This window comes from Cavia porcellus, unplaced genomic scaffold (assembly GCF_034190915.1).
Source record: "Cavia porcellus strain 051 isolate PalLab524CR breed Dunkin Hartley unplaced genomic scaffold, mCavPor4.1 scaffold_1, whole genome shotgun sequence".
NCBI lineage: Eukaryota > Metazoa > Chordata > Mammalia > Rodentia > Caviidae > Cavia > Cavia porcellus.
The window spans coordinates 178,087,882-178,110,437 of NW_026947484.1; the positions used below are offsets into that span (position 1 = coordinate 178,087,882).

The 22,556-nt window shown below is 38.1% G+C and overlaps 1 protein-coding gene and 1 non-coding gene across 2 annotated transcripts in view; both read left to right on the plus strand.

Moving 5' to 3' along the window:
* Svep1 (sushi, von Willebrand factor type A, EGF and pentraxin domain containing 1) overlaps nt 1-22,266 on the plus strand; it is a 176,936-nt gene extending 154,670 nt beyond the window's left edge. Inside the window, exons 41-48 of the mRNA XM_063260974.1 lie at nt 2,387-2,450; nt 5,861-6,034; nt 7,512-7,688; nt 8,845-9,015; nt 11,744-11,839; nt 14,044-14,139; nt 19,054-19,147; nt 21,885-22,266. Coding sequence (XP_063117044.1) covers nt 2,387-2,450; nt 5,861-6,034; nt 7,512-7,688; nt 8,845-9,015; nt 11,744-11,839; nt 14,044-14,139; nt 19,054-19,147; nt 21,885-21,906 — 894 coding nt within the window. The 3' untranslated portion in view covers nt 21,907-22,266. The remainder of the gene's footprint in view (nt 1-2,386; nt 2,451-5,860; nt 6,035-7,511; nt 7,689-8,844; nt 9,016-11,743; nt 11,840-14,043; nt 14,140-19,053; nt 19,148-21,884) is intronic.
* On the plus strand, nt 19,349-19,454 carry LOC111755209 (U6 spliceosomal RNA). Its single transcript, XR_002789782.1, has one exon. It is a non-coding gene; the product is annotated as a U6 spliceosomal RNA (small nuclear RNA).
* Nucleotides 22,267-22,556: the final 290 nt, after the last annotated feature.

The following is a 22,556-nucleotide window of genomic DNA, read 5'->3' on the forward strand; positions in this document are numbered from 1 at the left end:
AAACAGCACCTTTTAGTATAACTTTCATTGTGAATAATGCCAACCACAAAAAGACAAATATTGGCAGATTAGATAAAAAACAAAATCCAATGGTATAGTGCACATGTGAAGAAGCACATTTAATTAAAAAAGAAATTCAAAAACTAAATATCAAAGGATAGAAAATAATGTTCCATGTAACAGGAGCCCCAAAACAATCAAGAGTATAATCTTTTCAGAAAAAGTGGTTATCAAGCTAAAACTGAACAGAAGAGGCAAAAATAGTGCTAAACATTAGTTAAGGAAACAATTCAGCATGAATAAATAACAATTATATAAATATATGCACCAATTACTAGCACACCCAATTTTATAAAACAAACTCTACTAGACAATAGAAATCAGAGTAGTTTCAGGACAATTACATGGAAAGCCTCAATATCCCACTTTCACAAACAGGTCAACTAGACAAAACAAACAACTAAGAGATATCAGAGTTGAGCCACACCTTCTGATAGACTTCATAGATACTTACAAAATACAACAACAGGCTCCCAGCAACACACAGAACATTCTCCAAAATAGACCATGTACCAGTCCAAAAAACTATACTTAAACAAATATCAAAGAATTGAAATTATCCCACGCATGTTATCACACTGTAATGCAATGAAAATAGAAATCAGTGGCAAAAGAAATCACAGACGTGGTACAAACACCTGGAGATTAAATGATATGCTCTTGAAGAAGCAATAGGTCACAGGATAAATCAAAGAAGAAATTAGACAGTTCCTAGAATCAAATACTAGTTCAACATAGCAGAACCGATGGGATACAAGGAAAGCAATCCTTGAAAAGATGCTTATACCTGCAAATGTCCATTTATAAAGCTGAGCCCAAATAATAACTCAATAATGCACCTTAAGGTCCTAAAAAATCAAGAACAAGGCTCATCCAAAGCTAGTACAAGGGAGGAAGTAATAAAGATCAGAGCAAAGATTAATATAATTCAGGTGGAAATGTATAAAAATCAATAAATCAAAGGACTGGTTCTATGAAAAAATAAATAGGTAACTGTTATGGATTAACAGTTCTGGTAACCCACTTAACACCAGCAGAATTAAATCAGCATGATGCTGCATGTAGATGGCCCACCTGAGGAAAGATGCCAGCATAAAAAGAGATGTGGAGAGGAAGAGTGTGGCATTGTGGATTCTCTTAGGTATTTTTGTCTGGAGCTGTTGGCTCTCCTGGAGGAGCCTGTCATGGCCAGCTTCTCCAATGTGAATTCAGTTGTTCTCGCCTGAGGAGCTTGAGACTTTGTCACTGAGGATGGCTGTGGTTCACTTTGGAGGATGTCTAATCCTTATGTTGAGCATCACTTCCTGACTCTGGAAGAGAAGATGTATGCTGCTTAATCTCCAGGAGAAGCTGTCACGCTGGCTTCCTGACATGTACTCAGCTGTTCTCATCATTGGAGGAGCTCGGGACCTCACTGTCACTGAGGATGGCTGTGCTACTTTTCAGCGGAGCCCTGGTTCTTATTTTGTGTGTCGTTTCTTGACTGCAGTGCAGAATCCTCAACCTACTGACACAGATCTTTCACCCCACCAGCACGGACTTTCTAGCTTCTACCACTGACCTCTGGTCCTTCCCAGCACAGATCCCTAAAACACACTATGTTTTAAAGCTATATTTCAAAAGGCAGGGAGATAAGTTTTAGAAAGGCTTTACCAAAATATTTAAAATTTTAAATGCATAGATCCTTAATAGGGTAAGTTTATGTTTAACAAAATAAAATATGCTGTTAAAAACTTCTGTCCTCAGGGCCAGGGATTTAGCTTAGTGGAATAAGCACCTGCCTGGCAAGCATGATGTCAAAAGAAAAAAGAAAAAAAAAAACTTTTGTTCTCATACCAATATATCTCATATTCTTTGCTGTGCTTCTCAAGTATTGAAAGATAAAAACAATTCCAAATATTTTACAGGACATTAAGAAAATATACCTCTTGGCCTTTTTTCATCCATTCTTTGTCAGTCTTTGCTACAGATTGTACTTAGTTGTCATTTAAAATAGTAGATAAACTGGGGCTTTAGCTCAGTGGCATAAGTGCCTGCCTGACAAGCGCAAAGTTGTGAGTTTGATCCCGGTACCAAAAAACAAAGTAGTAGATAAAGCAAAATCTGTACCTTAATTACAGTATTCCAGGGATTAATTTTAAAGTAATTTTATAAAAATGTTTTTCAGAGTCTAACCCTACTCCTTATCCTATGTGCACTTTACTGTATTTATTTAACATTTAATACTGAGCTATTCAAGTCTGTAGCTGATTACTTTGCCTTCTCTTACTATCTTTCTATTATAGAATTATGCTCTTGTCAGTAAGCTTTCTCCATTGATTCACAGGGGAACAGAGAATGCATCTGTCAGGAGGACGGACGGTGGAGCGGAGAAGTAGCAACGTGCACAAGTAAGTGACAGTGCTCCAAAAAATCATTCGGAAAACACAAAATAACAGTGTGGCTACATTTTATTTACACATCTGTCTTATGGTTCTTTTTTTTAAAAAGTGTTCTTATCTATGCACAAATTCTAGGCTTTTTATTTTTATTGTTTTTATGCTGGGGTAGAATCCTAGGGTTTCATGCCTGCTTAGGAAAGCACTCTACTGCTGAGCTACACACCCAGCCCCAGGTTTTAGTTTTCTTTATTTGTTTGTTTTGTTTTTTCGTTTTTAAATTTCCAACCAACTTTAGGAGAATGTTGGATCAGTTTTTCTTCAAGGGCACCAAACCAATAAAATGGTCAAACACTGCAGTGGGATTAATAATTAAGTGGAATGGAGCAAAAGATTACTCACTGTGGAATGGCAAGCATTTTGTTTAGGAACTCAATAATCATTGTGGTTACTTGCATTTTTGTGGGGTCTCTCCCCAAAGAAGTACAAATTAAAAGGTCTAGGGTTATTGTTCTTGGTGGCAGTTTCAGATAATTCTAACATCTTAAGGGCTGACGGAACATCTGTCAAATAAAAGCAAATTCATACACACATGGAAAGTTGTATTAACTCATTTTATGAGAACAGCCAAATTTATTTGGTAAAGTGTAGGTTAAGCTCCGTGGCTTTATCCTCTGCATGTCGTCCTCATGCTTTTCTTCCACACGGCAGTGTCTTCAAAGATGATAGTTTCAAAGCAATTCTAGGCAAGCTTTTTCTTTTCTTTTTTTTTTTTTTTTTTTTTTTGAGACATCAAATTCTCAAATGGAAGAGGTTTTAAGTGATCTACTTCAGTCTCTTAATTGACAGATTAGAGGGCCTGGAGAGGTGAAATGGCCTGGCTATCCTCAGAGATCAAGTTAGTGACTGAGCTGACACAAGGACTCCACGATCTTAAATCTTTCTTGCCTGTTGTTTCAAGCATGTTTTAAGATGCACATACAGGATATAATTTTGTATATATACAGAAATCTTAAACCTTTTAAAGACTTTTATGTGGTTGCAGTTCAGTGGAGAATGACAAGTGTTCCTAGTCCTCAGAAACTTGAATAAATGTGATATAGAAGAGGTTTTTTTAAACATCAAGTAATAAGTCATCAGAAAGTAGCATTTCTGTAAGATTTTGGACCTTCTTGATAATAGCAGTCCTCATGATCAAAAAGTGTGTATGTATATGCAGACAAGGGAATTCAGGAATGAAAATGAAGCATACATGACTGGCATTTGAAGCTATCATGTGTTAGTGAGGGCATGTTTTTCAGTTTTGAGATACAAAGATAATAGTTTCCTGTTTGTCCCACAAATGCATTTGCATTTGTGCAATATATACAAATATATATTTATGCAAATATATGCATAAAATGTATATATTTGAAAATTTTATTTTTGGTCTATTTAGGTTATCTAGTTTCTAGAAATATACATATAAATTTGAAATATATATGGACTGAGGATTAAATCCAGGATCTCATACCCAGTAGACAAGCACCCCACCACTTAGCTACCTCTTTGTATATGTAACTTATCATTTCCTAGGGTTGATCTTTTTTCTAAATTATTAGTCACATAAGTTAATTTCCAGAAACTAGATACCATAAATAAGCATAAATAAGCCAAAACAAAATAATTTTAATCTCATCATTCAAGGTTAAAAACTATTAATATTTTGATGTTTTGTTGTATTTTTTCCTAAGTATATAAAAATACAAATATTTCTAGGGAAAAGTATGCATACCGAGAAACCTTATCTGTAAGATTCTTTTATAACTCACTAAATTATTGAATTTGTTGATATCAGGTATCAGCTCTCAGGGAACCCCATACAAATTAGGATTTCCTAGACTGGTGCTTTTTTATACACAGCCCACAGACTACAATGTCACCTTAGATCAGCTGGGGCTTTAGCTCAGTGGAAAAGTGCCTGCCTGGTAAGCACAAAGTCATGAATTCAGTCCCCAGCACAAAAAAAAAAAAAAATTCAGAATTTCAGATTTTGCATTCTAGTAAGATCCCTAAATAGTGTCCTGGCACATTGCAGTTTGCAAAGCACTACTTTAGGCCTTTAAATGCTAGCTTTCAGCATACTGGAATATCCTAGGGAGCTTAAAAATTCCCAGTGCCCTGTCTGCACTGTGTACCAGTTAAATCTCTGAGGGTAGAACCAGCATTTTTACCTTTGTAGAGTTCTCCAGGAAGTCGTAAAGTACAGCCAAGGTTAAGGTTTATGGTCCCAGTACATGCAAAAATCAACAGGCTGAAAGGAGTCCAAATAAGTCAGCTAGCATCTAATCCAAGGACCCTTAGTTCTGAATGGACATTACAATCATTTGGGGAGCCTTTAATAAAATACCAAAAACCAGGCCACAATGCGGAGATTCTGATTCATTTAGTCTGGTGCAGGCCCCTGATTATAAAAGCACCCAGAAACTAATATAAAGCTAAAATTGAGGACCACTCGTCTAACTCACCTTCTCTGCCTCCACAAAAATTATAAAATTAAAACTCTAAGATTCTAGAAAGGGTAATCCTGCTTTCTTCATAGCACATCCTGGCAATAACATTTCTCACTGGCATAAAACCATTTTCATAGCTACAGTATGAGCTCATCAGGATAAGAAGTTTACCCAGCCCTGAAAATGTCCTTCACTCTGACTTCCTCAGAGCTCACTGTTCCCTGTTCCTGATACTTTTCCATTACATTTTACTTTCTAGTCAGCCTATCTTTTCTCTCTCCTTAGAAGCAGCACGACCTTGCCCCAGTTATTTAACCTCACTGAGACTCACTTTTCAACTATTTGTTGGGACAACCTCAAAGCTGCCTAAGTAAGGCTGCCAGATTTAGGGGGAAAAAATACAGGATGCTGATTTCAATTTATTTCAGATAAAAATAATTTTAAAAAATAGATATGTCCTACACAGTATTTGAAACATATTAAAATATATTAATCTGATAATCAACTTTAACTGGATATCTGATATTTCTGTCTGGACTTGTCACCCAAGAATTGTAAACAAATATTTTTGATATTGTATGGAAAGTTCTTGAACATTGTCACAACTTAAAAACACATGCTAAGACTTTTATTTCACCCACCTACCCATCCACACCCACTATCCTTAGCACTATTGAACATTAGTAACAATTCATAGAGAGCTGAAATAAATTGGACAGGGGAGCAATGTCTAATTGCAAGCACATATGAATAGAATACTTACCTAGGCTATTTTTTCCAGCAGTGAGTATCATTGTCTTACATACAAGTAGGGCACAATGTATGATTGCGTAGTATTTTCTATATATTATGCATTAAGTCCCTTTAACAACTACAGCAAAAGAAGATCTGGAGACATGTTTAATGGAAAGATTTCATTCTTCCTTTTAGAGACCAGGTGCAGAGCTCCTTCTGAGTTTCTGAATGGAGATGTCAATATGGAAAACACCACAGAGGGACTCAGCATCACCTACTCCTGCCACAGAGGCTATAGCCTTGAAGGGCCACCCCGGGCACAGTGCACTGAAAACGGAACGTGGAGCCACCCAGCGCCTCTCTGCAAACGTGTGTGTTGACTTGAGGAACAGTTTGATGAGATTTTCATGATTAGCTTCCCACGTATAAAACAGAGGAAACTGCTTGATGAGAGAGATTAGCCTAGAGAAGGCAACATGTAGCTACCAAATCAAATTTACGGGGTATTTTTCAAATCCACTTGTATTACTTAACACATCCTAGGAATCAGCTTTTATCAAATTCTCTGGCTATGACAAGTTCAGAGCACTATGAAAGAATTTGATTTAACCCATTTATGTAGAAGATTACATTTTTTAAATTTTTGAATAAAATTCATATATATTATCTAGAAAAATTCACGAAACAAGAATTTGAGGAAAACAATTTTGATTATATTCCATTGTTATGACCATCGCAAAAATAAAATGCTCTGCATAAATATGTTAATAAAAATTAGCTGTGTGTAATGAGTTCTATTAAGGATAGGAAAGGGATATAGAATAAACATGTTTCAAATGCAATGCTAGTATAGTAAAATATATATGGTAAATAAATATAGACTTACTCACTTGAATGTAAATAGTGTTCTCAAATAGAAAGCTCTGCTTCCTAAACTAAGACTATCATAATTCTGTAATTGAGCCTTTAGGATTTAGCAAAGGCTCAGCGCACCAATCAAGACCTTCTTTTGAGCCCACTTAAGGGTCAGATAAACTAAAATTATTTGGAATGTGCATTAATGCAGTGTCACACACCTGCACTAAGCGAATCTGGCACCATTAGTTCCTGTTTCCTTCAGGCCTATAAACATGAATCCATCTGTATCGATAAGGTTTGCAAACTGTAAATGGAAGTTTTAATATTTTACTCATCGCAGTATGAGTCACTCACATAGAAACATCTGATAAATCTCTGGTTCCATCTTTTCTACAGGATGTTCAATAAAGAAAGTAGTTTGATAAAAGAACTTACCATGTTATTAATACTCTCCAAATTTAAGGAAGTACACCCTTAATTTCTAGTATGTGATTTATTCCCTCCATGCTTATAAAAAAATCTAAAACAACGGTGTAGACTATACTTTCAAACAATTGTCTACTTTTCCACTTTAGACTTGTGGGACTTTTGTCAGGGGTTGAATAACTTGTGCTTTCAGATCTTATCTAGTTTCATCTGTACAGATTATTTCCTGTGAATTCAAAACAAGTCTCTTCACTTTGTGAAGTGGAGGTTGAAGCAGGAAGGTCACAAGTTTAACCCCAGCCTGAGCCACTTAGCAACTTAGGATGACCCTGTTTCCAAAAATATAAAACAGGGTAGTGAAGTCGGGGTGTAGACTGGTGGGAAGGCTGTGGGTTAAATCCAGGCGGGCGGGGGGGACTTGAAGATGTAGGTGTGTTAAAACTCATTATCGTCATTAAGAAACCATCTCCTGCAGAAGTCTACTTTGTCTTTAAAGAAATAAATTAGAAAAAAAAAGTGGGGGGGAGATAGTAAGCATTTTCTTTTCTTTTCTTTTTAACAGCAAATCCGTGTCCTGTCCCTTTTGTGATTCCTGAGAATGCTCTGCTTTCTGAAAAGGAGTTTTATGTTGATCAGAATGTGTCTATCAGGTGTAGAGAAGGGTTTCTACTCATGGGCCAGGGTGTCATCACCTGCAACCCCGACGAGACTTGGACCCAGACCAGTGCCAAATGTGAAAGTGAGTCAACAGGTGGAATCTAGTGACTGCTATTCATGTGAGATGCTTTCTCACCTTTGTGAGGTTTTTTTCAATAAAGAAACTTAATTGTAGATATTTAGGTTTTTGCACTATCATAGTTACCATCTTCTGCATTAATGATGTTTAAAATCAAGCATTTTTTAAAAAAGCCTTTCCAGAACTAAGTTAAAACTTATATGAACATGATTCATTTGCAAAGTGTGTTCTGTTAAGAATCAGCAGGAAATTAAATTTAAAGTCCCTGTTTTCTCCACTTTCTCAGAATCTCCAAACTCTCCTTTCATAGGCTACAAGACTTTTATAGATACAAAAATTATTCTATGATTAAACTTGAGCCTATTTTATGACCTAGAGAGTTTTGTAAAGAGCAAATAGCTGGGGCTCAGCCTGAGCGTTTCTGACTCAGTGAGTCTGGGAGTTTTAACAAGTTCCTGGATGTTGCTGATTAGGGTGCTTCTGCTCTAGGAACCATAATTTCAGAACCACTGGGCTAGCACGGTGCCAGTTGATCCAGGGTGTGACGTTACATGCCACACACAGTCTGGCACTGTCTCTTGCTACCTTGTGATAACTGTGACATCTCTTACCGTGGACTTCCTCCCTCTTAAAACATCTCACTGTCCATCTTCTCTCTCTAGCTTTCCTTGTTGCCCACTCTATTTCCTCAACAGCAATCAGTAAATATTTATTGGGTCTAATCCCATGCAAGACACTGGACTATACAGTGTACTACTAGCATGTTATGCCTACATGGTTTCCCTCTTCAGAACACCCACACTCCACTAACAACATTAGGATTGTGAGTGTCAAGATCTGGATTTGAAATCTGTACTCAAAGCTTTTAACTCTTAACTCATACTAGTGCCTTACTTTTTCTGAGTTCATTTCTTAATAGTGCCAATAATACCTACCTTACGGGTTTGTTATCAAGAATAGATAAATTGGTGTCTACTGTATTCCCCCCACCTCCAAATGAGTATGATTCTTAGTTCCTAGTATTCCAAATATTAATGTTCCCTTTATGTATTTTATCTTGCTTTTTAAATTAATTCAGCCTTAGAGAGGAGATTGTGTGTTTAGTCTGGATTAGTAGCACAGGCCTAATTTTTTGTTTGGTTCTTTGGTTTTCTTATAGAAATCTCATGTGGCCCACCAACTCATGTAGAAAATGCAATTGCTCGAGGTATACATTACCAATACGGGGACATGATCACCTACTCCTGTTATAGTGGGTACATGCTGGAGGGCTCCCTAAGGAGTGTTTGCCTAGAAAATGGAACATGGACATCACCTCCAATCTGCAGAGGTAAGGAAGTATTTGAATGGTTATTTCTTAGTGAAACTGCAGGAAAATGTCCATAAAATCCCAATATAATAAGGGATGTAGTTCAGCAACACAGTACCTGCCTGGCAAGCACAAGGTCCTGAGTACAATTCCCGATACCAATAAATAAATAAATAAATGCAAGCAATCAGTGTGCATCAATTTTTCACTAATTTACCCATTCTTGGCTTAAAATTTTCTCTTGTTATTTTTCTTAACATTATCATTGTTTTGAAAACTTACAAATATAACTCTTAGTTTTTATGCTTGAAATTATGCAAAAATGGAAAACATAATAAGGTATTCAAAGTATATCCTGCTAAAATGTATCTCTCTAAAATTTATACTTTTCTAATAAAATATGATTTTTAAATCACAAGAACTATTTTTATTTAGTCTATAAATATATACTTCGAGTCAAGAACTATGCTAGTGAACAAAGAAACTAAAACATTTAAGTTGGTTCTCCACGTGGGCAATAGATTTGGGGTGAGCATGTTAAAGTCTTTAATAAATGGGTGGGGTGTTGGGACAGGGAGAATTGAGGAAATCAATAAATGAATAGTAGAAGCCTCAGAAGAGGAAGGTTACTATTGGAGAAAAGAAATTAACTAATTACCTGGGATCCACAATAGGAAATGAGCTTACTAACCCCGCAGAGATAGAGTGTACCACCTTTTCTTTAGAGGGGTGCAGAGGATAGCCCTCCTCATGGAGCAGCCCAGACTCCCCTTAAAGTCCTAAATCAAAACAAGGATTGTGTGCTTACTTACTCCTTTCCTCACTTGCTTGTTTTAAGATACCTAAACACTTTCAAATCTTCTGGAAAGAACATTTTCCCTCCTTTGTGTCCAAAGAGGCTGTTCTTTACCCCTACATAAACCACTTTATTCTCTCCTACCCTGAATCCTCCAAATCACTGAAACTTTATTAGTCACATTCCCAGAATTCCTAAGCATTTTTGTGTCTCTCTTGAGCCTGTGATGTTCACCTGCAAATCTGAAATCATGGGGCTAGTTCTGCAGCAAAGTGATGGGCTCTGGTTTTCACTGTTTGCTAAGCACGCATTGAACAACTACTCTAAGCCAAGATATCAGCCAGGTGTCTTTCCCTCAAAGAGCTCATCGTCTACTAGAGAAAAGAGACAGATAGTACCAAAAAGTAAATGAAGAAAGATACAGTGTGTTAGCATTAAAGAGATGAGAACCTGTCTCTTGTGGATAAAGCTGACTATTCCTCATGTGGGGAGTAGAAATACCTGGGAAGACTTAAAGAGAACTGTAAACCTGGGGTTGGATCTTAGAGCTATTATCTAGGGAGAGGAAGAAGGGCATTTCAAATAGAGCCAGAGGGAAGTAGAGAATGTCATATTTATTTGTGCTCTTCATTTTCTGCCTAACAAAGTAAGCATTTTCCATGTCTTTTTAATTGGAATATATATATATATGTAGTTATCTATCCGTCTATATATGCATACTCAAGATTTAAATGTAGTTGAGATGTCCTTGTGAATGTGGTGTTAAAATGTCACATTGAATTCAAGATTATGAGCCAGAAAAGTATACTAGGGCTTTTGTACTTTCTTTATATAAAAAGGTGCTGTGTATATTTAAGGTGTATGATATCATGAGATAGATAGCAAAATGATTACTTATTGAAGCACATTAACATATCTATCATCACACAGTTACTTTTTTTTGAGCATAAACACCTAAAAATCTACTCATTTGGGCTAAAGTTTGAAATACAACACAGTGTTATTACTTAAAGTCCTCCTAGTTATAATGAGATGTCTCAGTTTGTTCATCCAGTCCATCTGCTACTTCACGTCCTCTAACTTGCACCTTCCCAGCTTTTCCTCTTAGAGAAATATGTGGAGGAGAAGTCCAGAGAAGGGACTCTGAGCAACACTGTCATTTTTGGCCTAGGAAGGAAAGGGGAGGGACAGGAAAGGGAGGGGCCAACAAACAGAGAAAACCATAAAGGTCTAGTGGCCCAGAGTGTAAAGGAGGTGATATTTTTGGAAAGAAAAGCGATACCAATACCAATCATGACTAATGCTCAGGAAGGACCAGTAAAAGAGAAGCTAAGGCAGGGCATTTGGTGGCTTGTTTAGTGAGAGGTGAGTGAGGATGTGTGTGGACAGCTGAAGCCAGATTACCCTAATGTGAAGAGCAAGAAGGAATCTAAGAAATAATAAAAGCAGAGGCAAACCTCTCCTTAGAGCTTGAATGGGAAAAGGGGGAGAGTGTTAATTCAATAGCATTACAGACTGCGAGGTAAACAGTTGATTTACACATATGTATTATTTGGGGCTGTGTGAGGAATGCGAAGTGAAGATAGAGACTGAAGGGCTGAGCATGGTGACCCACATCTGTAATTCCAGGTTTTGGAAGGCGGAGGCAGGAGGGTGTGTGAGTTTGAGGACATCCTGGGCTACATAGTGAGTTCAAGGCCACCCTGAAGTAAATTCTAGATATATACAATTTTTTTCTGTATCTTATACCTCAGTAAAGCTGAGGCAACTGCAATGGTAACAGCTACTGTTTACCTTTCTATGTATACTTCATTTCCTCTTGAGATTTTATTGTTTTTCTTCCTTAAGGCTTGGTTCAAGTATGTGTACTAAACTGTAAGTGAGCAATCTTTTGTCTAACCACCACCCTAGAAAAAGTGCCTAGGTTTATGACTCTTCCTGCTTCCTTTGCAGCCGTCTGTCGATTCCCTTGTCAAAATGGAGGTGTCTGCCAACGCCCCAATGCTTGCTCCTGCCCAGATGGCTGGATGGGCCGTCTCTGTGAAGAGCGTAAGTCTGTCCTCAAATCTTACTTTGGGTCCTGATAATTTGCCTGGAAGCTGCCAACTTAGGAGAGTTTCTAGGAGTTGGCTTCACTGCAAGGGAAAATTCACCGACTTAAATCTTTGAAGTACGCCAGAGTGCATAGGGCTGATCTAAAATCCCAATAGTTTACAGAAGACCTGAAATACTAATAAACTTGAAAATGCAATTGTCAAGATCCATCTGAATTCCCCTTCATGTACCACTTGGCGCACATTTACAAAAGTCTTCATAGGAAGGAGTATATAATAGAGTCCATCAGGCCTCTTTTTCCCTTAGCTTGCGTCTGCTGTGTACCATAGCAGCCACTGGCTCACTTGGTGTAAGTTCATGGCATTGGATAACTCAGAACCTTGAAGGGAATATTTGCAGTCCACCATCCGCTCTGTCATTAGGATTAGTTCTTCCTACTTAACTATGTGCCGGACTGGGCATGGTGACACATTCCTATAAATCCCAGCACTCTTGGAAGCAAACATATGTCCAGCCATGGCAGTTTAGCAACTTAGCGCGACACTCTCTCAAAATAAAAATTAAAATAAAAAAGCTGAACATGAAGCTCAGTGCAGAGGGCCAGAGTTCCTAGTGCAGAGAAGGGGTGAGGATGTAGAAGCCCCTTTTCGCACTCCTGGTATGGAATATCTGACACCTGCAGCTTAAAGGAGGAGAGCATTATCTTAGTTCACATCTTAGTGTTTCAGCCCTCGCATGGTCAGTGGCACAGCTGAAGGGCCTGGGCAGAGGAAAGCTGCTCACAGCATGAGGAAGAGAAAGCAGAGACTGAAGGGAGGAGCCAAGGAGGGAGAGATGGGCCCGCCCCCAGAGACTCTCCTCTTCCAGCCAGGCCCTACTTCCCAACACCACCCCCATAATCCAGTCACCTACCATGAGCCCTCGACTCTGAGCCCAGGAGGACTTGGAGGAAGATCCAGCCATCGGTCACAGCATAAGAAATGCGATGATTCTGATCTATGCAATACTTGACAAATCAACCTAGAAGTTTGATCCCTATAAAAATGTTGAACTCTAGCTTCCCGGGGTGTATAAATGAGTAGTTTAAACTTTTTAATGCTGTTTCAGTGTCTCAATATGAAAAGATAAAATTGAGAATAACACATATAAACCATAATGGAATTAATGTGATGGCTATTGGTCTTGTTTTTTCTGGAAGCGAGGTATTCTATGATACTCTCAAACTTGTTAGGTGTGACCTAATCTGTAAAGGGAATTATATGTTAGGAATAAATGTAGGCTACTAACAATTCATCAAAGCAAAGAATTGCATAAAGACTAATAAAGAAGAAAAATCACAGTTCTCCTCCCACTTCTCTACCACTCGTTCTCACTTGGAGATCCCACGCTTCACCTGTAAATGATAGCAAGAGTCCAACGACTTAAGAATATTTACTGGGGAGTACTCCAGTGATAGGCCTGACTGAGCATATGCATGCCCTCCTGCGTAACACCAGACCTCAGGATCCCACGGGAATACGTGTCATCCGAGAGATGCTACTAAAATGCAGATTCAGGAGACCCGGGTTGGGATCTGAGGTTCTGCATTACTAGCCAGCTCCTAGTTGATGTCGAACCTGCTGGTTAGTGAACCACACTTTGAGGGTAAGAAATCGATAAATCTGGTCCCTCTAATAGGAGAGATGATGACTCTGCAGCTACCGGAAAGACATAATTTACTCAGCACACAGTTCCTAGGAAATAAAGGGCGTTGTCCTGTTACTCCTGAACAGCTGCAGATGCTTTTGTTTTCCCATTGTGTACAGGAGAGCCCATCAGGTTCCGTCTCACAATAAGAGAGCCTCAAGAGAGCCAACCTCTCTTGGAGTATTTTACATAATTTGTAATGGAAATTTGAAACGGTAATAAATGGAGGCCGTACTGCTTATTTTGGGAAGAACTGAAGCAAAGCACTTAGCAAATATCGATTCCCGAAAGAGTGCATTTGGCATTACAGTAAGCACACCCATGAAGGTTCCAGATTTCGCTTCCTGAGTGTATTTTCCGAATGAGACTCATTAAGAAGCGGAATGTATATGGGCAAATTCTCTACAGGATCATGCATGGTTTCATTCTTCCTCTTGAAAAATGTTTGTGAATACTTGAAATATTTGGGCATGTGTATTTTGATCAAATAATTTTCAATAACTTTTTTTTAGCAATATGCATTCTCCCCTGCCTGAATGGTGGTCGTTGCGTGGCCCCTTACCAGTGTGACTGCCCACCTGGATGGACTGGCGCCCGCTGTCACACAGGTAGGCCTTCTCTCATGGTTGGTTTGCTTGATGCCTTGGTCCCACAAAGTCTCAGGAGACGTGAGACAACTATAACTCAGTCTCAGAGATGGTATCGAATTAAAAGGTATCAAAGATCCCCAAGAATTTTTCAGGATAGCCCTTTGGGTGGTGAACTAAATCACTGCATGAAAACTACCTTTCAGGGAGCAGGTGCCAAAGAGTAGCCAGTAGACTAGGTGTGTAGCACTTTCCTAGCAAATGTGACCTTGCATTCATTACTCAGCACCAAATAAATAGATAAAGGCACTAAAATACAGAGAATAACATCTATATTGACATTCATACAGCATGTAGAAAGATGTTATGAAGAAGTTTAGAAGATTTAATCTCTATGAAGCTAAACTGCTAAATTCATTGTTACATTTTAGAAAGAACAGGCCAAAATAAAGACAGTTTCAGTTAAAAGGAAAAAAATATCATTAAAGAGATGGTCCCTCATTGTGGACAATGGCACAAACTATGTTGATTGATTAGTGACAAAGATGTTCCCCAACAAATCTGTATTTTCCTCAAATATAACATTCAGCTCTCTAGCTTTGGACATCTATTTAATTGTCTGATATTTGTGTACACTGCCATGATATTACTTGCCACTTTTGAGTGGAGATATTTTTTCATCTTTACATCCCTGGGGCCCAGTACAGAACCTGAATATATTAAATGTTTCAGTAAGTGTCAATAAATCAATTTAAAGTGACACCTTTGTAATGCCCTAAAACTTGAAACAACTTGTTAGCAGAATATACCTTGCTATGTTTCTTTAGTATGAACCCTGACACCCCACTGCCCTTCTGTAAAACTGACACCTCCTCACTGGGGTAAAATTTAAAGTACAATGAGTTTGCTCACAGTGGTGCTTCCATGGCTGGGTTGACCATGTGACTCGTCTCCCACACCGGGACACTTTTTGAGCATGAAAGGGGCACTGTTGATAAGTAAATCAGGGAAACAGGAAAGAAAGATACTGTATCACATGCCAAATCAGATATCTAGTCACCCTAGTTAATGTGCAAAGTGGGCAATTCATGAATATTAAAAAGGAGAAACATCCATGGGGCTGACCTGGAAACATTTATTTGAGGCATTTCACAAAATGTATGTAATGTTTGTTTATAACAAGTCAACTTCTGCATTTTTCTTCATTTCTCCTGCACCCAAAATTGAACATATATGCAAACTGTCCCCTTCCTTGCCAGGCACAGTATATCAGGGGTAGCAGCGCCATCTTTTCCAATGAATGACTCTGTCTCCACTCTTTTCTCCTTCATCTGAAACCCTAGTACCTCTCCTTCTTCCTTCCTGGGCAGTATCATCTGCATCCTACTCTGCACTGTCTATACCAGCCGGTTAAAGACAGCTTCTTTAGTTCATCTCAAGTGTCCATTGAGTAACTTTAATGACTCCATCTCCAGTCTGAATGCCATTAGTCTGCTGCTTTTGGTGTTCTTTTCCCAGTTTAAGGTAACTTGGAATGATTATGTGTTGTCTCCACAGCCAGCCTGAATTCTTCCGACATCCCACATGCTGCGTAGATGGCTTCAGCCCCACTAGAACACAGCACTTCCCATCCTGCCACACACTGACCCCTGCAGTGGTGGCTTCCTCAGTGCCCCCTGATCTCTCTTCTACTGAGAAAGGATCTCCCTTACAATGTACTCATAGTCTCCTTACTTTTCCCACCTAAATTTCCCTTTATTTCTATACTTTTTAAAATCATAATAATCAACTTTCTAACATTTAATTCCTGTAGATGTTACATAATTAGAATCATGCAGTTTAAAGCACCACTAATCTGATGTATCTGTATGTATTTTGCCTCCTTGGTTTTCTGACTAGAGTAAGTTTCCAGTGATACAGGACCCTATTATCTCTTTGTAAAAAATCTTGCATCAGCACCAGAACATGCGCTCTACTTGGGCTGCCTAAAGAACAAAGCCCACCAAAAAAATACATTATATATAAAACAGAAGCTTTTTCCTTCCAGAATTTTAATCTGGAAAAATGGACAGGCAGGATGACTTGTAAACATATACCTAGGATATACTAAAATAGAGGTTAATTGAATTCTATAAAATGGAGTAAGACACCATTGAAAGTGGGTAAAATAAGCAAGTGCCAAACTTCAGAAAATGTTTCATAATCTTAGAATCCAAGGAAGAGGAAGCAGATTTGCCAGATGAAGATCATTCTAGTCAAGGGCAGGTCAGCCAAGTAGGACTTAAAACTAAAACCACAAAGGAAATTTAGAGGCGAGCTTGGAAAATAAGCTGTAAAGACAAGCAGCATCAGATCAGGACAGGTGAAGTTCAAGATGCTGGATTATGCCTTCTGAGAGTCAGAAGCCAGCACTGAGCTTTAAACAGGAAAATTATGTGGTTGGATTTTCTTCTAGAAAAGTGATTTTGCAGCAGTAATGGAAATGGCAGAGAACAAGACAATAGAGATCAGCTGGGAAGACACAGAACGGAATAGACAAGAAGTATGTGACAAAGTCTGGAAAAATGATTATTTCAAGAGGGTGGATTTAGGAGATGTTAGTAAGTACAGCCCATCCCAAGTGGTTACAATATGTTAAGGAGATAAAGACAGAAAATTGCTGCTTTTAGTTTGGGCCCAGAAGTGAGAGATGGTGAGTTGTAAAAGCCAGGAGAAGCAGGTCTGGGGATCTAGATAAGCAGCTAAAGATGCATGTGCTGAGTTTGGGGGGTCTGCAGAACATATATGGCCGGGAGTCTGATGCGTAGTTGCATTATAAAGAGCCCTTGTCTTGGATTGGAAAGTTTATATTTATAATCCCATGAAAAAGTTATTGGAATTCCAATAAATTGATTCTAGTCTACCCATTCTAATGTAACCCAAGATAAGAATAAAGACCCTAAGACATATTTGTTGCTATGGGGAGCCAGAGGATCCTAAGTCCAGCCAGGATTAAGGCTCATCAGAACAAAGGCTGATGAGCTCCAATTCAGATATTATTAATTTGCAAAAGGAGTGGTTTGAGGATGAGTGACTGTGAGAAGAGATATGTGGGAGATATGTGAATACTGTGAACTGGGCTAGGTAAGAGGCTTAAAAGCACCTCTGCAATATGCAGAGAGAAGGATATTTAGAAAGACCAACCTGCATAACACAGCTGAAGTAGCATTTAATGTTTTGGGGGCCAGTGCTTCAAGTCTGATGTGCAAACTTTTCTGCCTTGAGGAGTCATAGCCTCTTATCTCAAGGCTGGGACCCAGTGGACAGCCCTGGAGCCATGGTTCTTTATCCTGCAGCCCAACCCTCGGCTAAACCATGTTTTTGGGAATCATGGGCCAGGGAAAAAGTGACCATCACCTAGCTTCAAAGATTGCTCATCAGCACTTCAGCTAGCCCTACTTACATTGCTTAGAGCCAATTAAAGTGGAAAGAAAATGGCCTGAGGCAGTTCTGTATTTATCAGTACATGGGACAGAACCAGGTTTAGCCAAAGTGGAGGTAATTGCTCTTTGTTCAAGGAGAGTCGCCCACCTGGGCCTCCACGCTGCGTGATAATTCAGCTTCCCTGGAGATGCATCTGCATTGGAAATAGACTGTAGAAGATGAATAGTGTGAGAAGGTGCTCATAGGCCACTGAGAACACTGATGTGGTAGGGAAGGGGATGGGGACACATTCAGCTTTTTGGCAGGCGTGGAAAATAGTGGCTAACTAGTACAGACAGGCACCACTAAACCAAAATGCTCTTGGAAAAGTAATTTTTTTTCTTTATCAGCGAGCAGAAACTGGAGAGTGAGGGCTTTTTTGTTGTTAAACTGGGTATAATTCTGTTTGTTTCATCATTTTCTTTCTTATTAAATTGCAAATATGTTGGCTTGCTTTCATTTAACTTACGAAGAGCATTCCTTAAGGATAATGACTAGTATTTTACTTCTCATTCGCTTTCCCCATGATTATCAAATGTGTGGTGCTTACTTAACAGGCATTTCCACATATTTCATGAATGGCCAGTTAAAGAAACAATATTTAATAATAGCTCTCCAAAATGAATTTTTTAAATGAATAAAAGGACCTACTTTTCCATGATATATAGTGAGATGGAACTGTTTCTTCTTATTAAATTTCTCCATGCATATATCACTATTTTCCTACATAAAGAATTTCCTTTCTCTTTAATATGCTAAAACCCCCAGCTTTAGAACTTCATCAATTTTTTGTACCCTCAAATTTTTTAGCAAATACATTGATGTAAATTAAGAGTTTGGTTTTGCTCTATGGAGTTATGAGAAATATTAAATCTTTGGGTGTTCTCTCAGGGTTTCATCTGTGACTAATTTTTAACCCCATTCAGGTTCTGCACTTTCAATTAAAGCTGGTGAAAGCCATGCGATGTTTTTTAGCCAACACGGAGGAGTTTTGAATCATCTGTTTAGACAATTCATGTGCTGGATTTATTACCCTCCAAGTTGTGTCTGGCCTAATCACCCAATCAGTGACACAGGCTACTGCTAGTTCCCCCAAGGGATTCACAAATTAATTTAGCATATGAAAAAATTACAGTTCAACACGGTCATAGTGTCAGACTGGTTACATAAACAGAACGATTAAAGAAGACAAAAGTCAGTCACAGATTTGGAGTGACCAGCGAAGCCTTCAGTAAATAGGCAGATCATACCCTAAGGCTTCAATGGAAAAACTGACTAGCTTGGAAGGAAAAGAAGAGGTGGAACCAAAAGGGATGTGAACTCAAGCAGAGCGGTTAGAAATTGGTGTGAAAACAGCTAGAGAGGAACAGTGGTGGTTACAGCAGAAAATAAAAACAACTCTCATCCCATGAGCCTTCACGACATCTTCAGAACTTTTAAGCATTAACTGAAGGTCTGAATTTTTCCTTCCAGCTACCTGCCAGTTTCCTTGTTTAAATGGTGGGAAATGTGTGAGACCAAACCGATGCCACTGTCCCTCAGCGTGGACAGGACATGATTGTTCCAGGTAAGGCAATCCAAGATTAATGTCCATCTTGCAACATAATTGGAACTCAAGGTAAGTTATATCAAGAGCCAGAGGTGTCTCTGGTTTGAGTGTAAACATTTTGTGTCTCAAAATCTAGATATAGTCTCCAGTTTGAACTATAGACAAACCTAGAAATATTAGCTCAGATTGACAAAGCATCCCCAAAATAAAAAGCCTTGAGCTCACTTCATCAGCATGTATACTAAAATTGGAGCCACAGAGAGATGATTAATGTGGTCCCTGTTCAAGGATGACTGTCACAAGTTTAAAAGCATTCCATCTTCTCATGATTGAAAACTGAAAAAAAAAAAAAAAAAAACTTAAATAAGCAAACCATCCATCCTATGCAAGGATGTAAATAATTAATTCATTTTATTATAAATGGCCTAAGAATTGTTTGAGTTTTGATTGCAATCAAAGATAGCATTAATGTTGATAAATGCTTATTTTTAAAGTCAAATACTGTTTTTCCATATTTTAATGTTTCTATGTGTAGTATTTCATTGACTACAAGAACATTTATGTAGAAATGCATTCTGCTAATTAGTTTCTCATGTCTGACTAAATAAATATCAGAAAAGAGTATTATTAAAGAAAGGTCCAAGGTAAAATAAATATGACATCTTTTATACCTTTTTTAAGCTCTCAGGAAATCTCAGGCTTATTGTGCCATAGCATTGATAAAACACGATGTCCACAATGGATATTATTAACTCTATTTAAAGACTTTCCTTATACATATTACATCTTTGCATTTGTATTTTGTATAAATGGGTATTATCATATTCATTTTTAAAACTCACAAATTCAGTTAACTAAAAGCAACTGTTACTTTTCCATTTGTTTTGTCATTTTGATTGAAATGTCAAAGTCAATTCACAAAAACAAAAAACTATTAGAGTAGAAATATAATCAAAAGAATCTGTCTTGTGCCAATGGATTGCCTGTTATTCTCTTGAATGTATGCCATCTCCACAGAGAGAAAAAGATTAAATCCTAAAAAGAACTTTGAAATGAAAGAAAAATTTTAGAAGCTACCAAGAAAAGATCAGAGGTTTACCTGACAGTAAAGTTGAAAGAATTTAAGACAAAGAAAGCCAGAAGAAAAGAAAACAGTGATTCAGAAAGAATGAAATGTATTTATAGCTTTTTAAAAATTTATATTCAAGCACTTACTTTACAGATAAGGAAGACCAGAGTTGCATGGCTCCTCAACATCTAAATATTCTGTAGCAGTGCATTGTTGACTGGAGGAAGGATAACTATCCTAAAAAAAAAGATCAGAGCTTATATTTTTATGCTAAAGTTTGATACAGACATCCAAGAAAAATTATGGCAAATTAAGCTGAGAAGCATATGCCACACTCAAGAAAAAGTTACCTAGCTACATGAAGAACCAGGCAGGCTCCCTTCCTTCTAGAAGACCGGGTTATTTAAGACACTCTTGCTAAAACTCCAACCAGCTTGAGCAATGAAAAGAATTTATCACAACAGAGGGACCTGTATGGAACCCAGAGACAAAGGTGTGACCAAGCATGAGGAGGACCAAAACTGGGGATTTGCAAGCTCCCTGAGACATCCTTCCCTCCTGCCCCACCTCCTCTATCAGGGGCTGCTCCACCCTCTGGCTTCAGAGTGACTTTCTGTGCTGCTCAGTTCATAAAGAAAGCTAGAAATGCGTAGAGCTCCTATATTTCACATGCCATCCAGAGACATAGTACAATGTCCCAATTTTAAAATCTGGAAGAAAAGCTGGTTGTAGTGGCACACACCTGTAATCCCTGCACTTTGGAAGACTGAGGCAAGAGGATCACAAATTCAAGTCCAACCTGGGCAATTAGCAAATTAGTGAGAACTTATTTTAAAATAGGAAATAAAAACAGGCTGGAATCTTAGCCCAGAGCAAAGGCCCTGGGTTTAATCCTCAGTGCCACAAAATAAATTTAAAAATAAATCTGGGAGGAAGATCTTGTTTGGTACAGTACCAGTATGCATCAGTGAACTGTGGTACTAGGTTTATTAACACAAAGGGTAATTAAAGGGAGGAGACACTGGCATTCCTGGTAGAAAAGAAGGTGGGATATAATTCCCTATGCTGGTTGGGGGGAGAAAACACTCCTGAGACATCCAAACAATAAATGTTCACAATAATTGTTTTTCTTTTTTCCCATGACACTGAGTATATAAAATATTGTATTCTTAGCACTGGCATAGGCATTAAACTGGATGTTCAATACATGCTTGTGGAAAATTTTCTGAGTAATTCTGAGAGTAATTTTCTGATATAAGTGACAGCAGATGGAGAAGAAATGTCTTGCGATCCATCATATCTCTCAGCCTATAACTTTGTTTGCTAAAAGACAACTGATGTGGTCTTATTCCCAGTTAGTTCAGTTCTTAAGAAAGAAATTGTTTTTCCTCTAATCTCTATGCATATATTGCAATTATCACTTCTAAGCAAATGTAGAGATGGGAAACTGGTGACAGACTCAGGACTAAAACTGATTGTGACCCTTCTTTGATCTTTTTAAAGTAGGGTTTGCACTCCACACCCCTGCCTTCTCCCAAGGGAACAGCCCCCTCTCTGTAGACATCGTCACACGTGATGCCCAGGGGTCTGAGACTTTCAATTCTACTTTTGTCAGTCCACAAAAATCTGTTATCTCTTCAGTTTAGTCTTTTCTCTTGACTTTGGGATTTTTTTTTTTTTTTTCAGAAAAAGAAGGACTGGGTTTTAACCACCACAAACACAAGCAGCTGTCTATGCAAGATCATCTCTTCCTGGTCACACCTCAACTGCCTGCAGCTTAACATGAAGAAAATCCAATATGGTGCTGAGGCTTATTTTGTTTAGTCCACTTGTTATTTGAAGTTTATTTTTTATTTTGTAACATATTTTATTACTCCTCATGACATCCTTTCTTACGTGTCCATTTTTAAATATTCTTGTATTTTCTATATAAAAATTATATTAAATAGATGCTGCTCCACCCTTACGAAATGTACATACTCTGCTGTCTATTGGGAAAGTTCCTGGAACACTTATATTCAGTTACTTAAAATAATTTTCCATTAAAATCTATTTTGCTATGAAATAACATTTTGCTGGATAGTGCCATTTTATGAAGTGACCAGGAAATAATAAAGGGGATTCATGATCTTTTATTTATGGTACTGTCACACCACACAATCATATATAGTACACCTATATATGTGATATATAAGTATATCATAACTGCACAATAAAAGAGCCCCCTTTTTCTAGGTCTGCTTCCTTTATTTAACCAGAGAAGCTGCTGAGCCCAGTACTCCCCACAGAGAACTCTGTGGTGGTGTTGAGTGCAGTTTGTATAACTCATTTCCCAGCATTTGGAAAGCTATGTACATC